Consider the following 2,389-nt stretch of genomic DNA (forward strand, 5'->3'; position numbering starts at 1 on the left):
TTTGTACAAGGGACTCTGCAGTAATGGACTCTATCTCGTCCACTCACTTGCTACTAGTTTACTTATATACCAATCTTCCAAATCAGTGGCGAAGCCACGTGAGGGCGAGGAGTGGCAGCCACCACTCCCCTTGCCGGAAAACAAGACTGGAGCTATAGGTCAGCGCCTCCCCTTGCCGGAAAACTCACTGGTTCAGCTCCCCCTACTGTCTGATGTTCTCTGCTCGCAGCATACTGCATTTTCTATTTTTTTTTAACATTCAGGCCAAACTGATAAAAAAAATTAAAAAATAACTGAAACGGCACCGTTTGTACGTTTCAAAATAATATATATATATATATATATATATATATATATATATATATATATTATATTGGGGGGGACCTCGTGTCCCCCTTTCACTCTCAATCCCTCTCAGACTCTCAATGCTACCGTGTCCCTCCCCCTTTTGTTTTTTCAACCTTTCTACCAGAGAGCATAGCAAAGTGGCCCCCTAAAGTCCCAGCAGCAACAAAAGAAATATTTTTTAATTGGAATTGAATTTTCAACCTTGAGAGATGATGATTTTGGGAACTTGCTTAATGATATACAAAATTTTTGTGAAGAGCATGATATTGTCGTTCCTAACATGGAGGATTTGTATTTTGTACCTAGAAAATCAAGGCGTAAAGCTCCAAGACTCACAAACTTCCATTACTATCGTGTGGACCTCTATTTTCAAGTTATTGATATGCAATTAAAGGAATTGAATGATCGTTTCAATGAGGTAAACACCAAGTTGCTTCTTTGTATGACATGTTTGAGTCCGGTGAATAATTTTGCATCTTTTGACACGGCAAAAATTGTTCGTCTACCCCAACTTTATCCTCAAGATCTTGATCGTATGGACCTCATGAATCTTCCAATTCAACTTGATAATTATATTCACGATATGAAGATGCATAGTGAGTTTTCATCATTGAGAGGAATTGGTGATCTTGCAAAGAAGTTGGTGAAGACCGGGAGGTGTGTAAGCTATATGTTAGTGTATAAGCTTCTTACATTGGCTTTGGTGTTACTGGTTGCAACTGCTTCGGTGGAGAGAGCTTTTTCTACTATGAAGATTGTGAAAACACTATTGCGTAACAAAATGGGATATCAATGGTTGAGTGATAGCATGCTTGTTTACATTGAGAGTGATGTATTTGCTTTTATTGATAATGAGCCTATTATGCGACGTTTTCATGATATGAAACCTCGCCGGCAACAATTGCAATTTGTTTGTATTGATAAATTATGGAAGACATTACTATATAAAAGGATTTGGTTGTTGCTATTTTCTATAACCTTTCAATCTTTTAACTTCGCCCCTCCCCCCGTTAATTCCTAGTTTCGCCATTGTTCCAAATCTTCAGTTGTTGCTTATCTTGGACAACTTGTTGGTTCCAGCTTATGGCATACTAGGTTAAGACATCCAACCAACCATATAGGTTCATTACTAAGTAAGCAAAGATTACATGTAATAAAGACACAGTCTCTAATGTGTGTCAAAGCTATCTAGAGGGAAAGTTTACAAAGTTACCATTTCAATCCACTCATACCAAGTTTGTCATACCATTTGATACTGTACACAGTGACATTTGGGTCCTACACCATGTAAATCAATTGATGGTTATAAATACTATGTTACTCTCATAGATGAGTGTACCCAGTTTTGTTGATTGTTTGCTTTATACAACAAATCATAATTTTATGATGTTTTTGTTACATTTTGTGCTTTTGTATCCACTCAATTCTATACTTCTGTGAAAACCTTACAAAGTGATAGGGGTAAATACATCAGTCATAAATTACAAACTTTTCTTCAATCCAAGGGTATTGTACATCATAAATCTTGTCTCTATACACCTGAACAAAATAGGTTAGTTGAGAGGAAGCATAGACATGTTATTGAAACTACTGTTACATTGTTACAATATGCCAAACTTCCTTTTCAGATTTGGACCTTTGCTTGCCAAGCAGCCATTTACTTAATAAATAGGATGCCAACACCAATGTTACACAATCAATCACCTTTTCAAGCATTATATGGGCATAAACCTGTCATTACTCACCTAAAGGCATTTGTTTGTTCTTGTTATCCTTTACTTAGGTCATAGAACACAACCAAACTTTAAGCTAACACAACCAAGTGTATTTTTCTAGGGTATGCTTCCAAATGTAAGGGTTACATCTGTTATGAAGTGTTAAAAAGGAAATTTTTTGTTTCTAGACATGTTGTATTTGATGAAACTGAGTTTCCTTATCTCAGTTTACTTCAATTGTCAAAACAAAGCAGTGTTCAATCTGTCTCTACACAACAACCATGCACCACACCAATTCCCAATACTAACAATATATTGGTGTTGCC

The 2,389-nt window shown here is 36.4% G+C and overlaps 1 protein-coding gene across 1 annotated transcript; it reads left to right on the top strand.

The window, feature by feature from the left end:
* The first annotated feature begins 628 nt into the window (after positions 1-628).
* On the top strand, positions 629-1,448 carry LOC137714480 (uncharacterized). The gene is made up of 2 exons (XM_068453686.1): positions 629-1,258; positions 1,395-1,448. The coding sequence occupies exons 1-2, from the start codon at positions 629-631 to the stop codon at positions 1,446-1,448; spliced, it is 684 nt and encodes a 227-aa protein (XP_068309787.1).
* Positions 1,449-2,389: the final 941 nt, after the last annotated feature.

This window comes from Pyrus communis, chromosome 14 (assembly GCF_963583255.1).
Source record: "Pyrus communis chromosome 14, drPyrComm1.1, whole genome shotgun sequence".
NCBI lineage: Eukaryota > Viridiplantae > Streptophyta > Magnoliopsida > Rosales > Rosaceae > Pyrus > Pyrus communis.

Coding starts and splice junctions, on each gene's coding strand:
- LOC137714480 (XM_068453686.1), top strand. CDS start 629: ATGGAGGATTTGTATTTTGTACCTAGAAAATCAAGGCGTAAAGCTCCA. Junction 1,259..1,394: donor GCCGGCAACAATTGCAATTT/GTTTGTATTGAT, acceptor CCAAATCTTCAG/TTGTTGCTTATCTTGGACAA.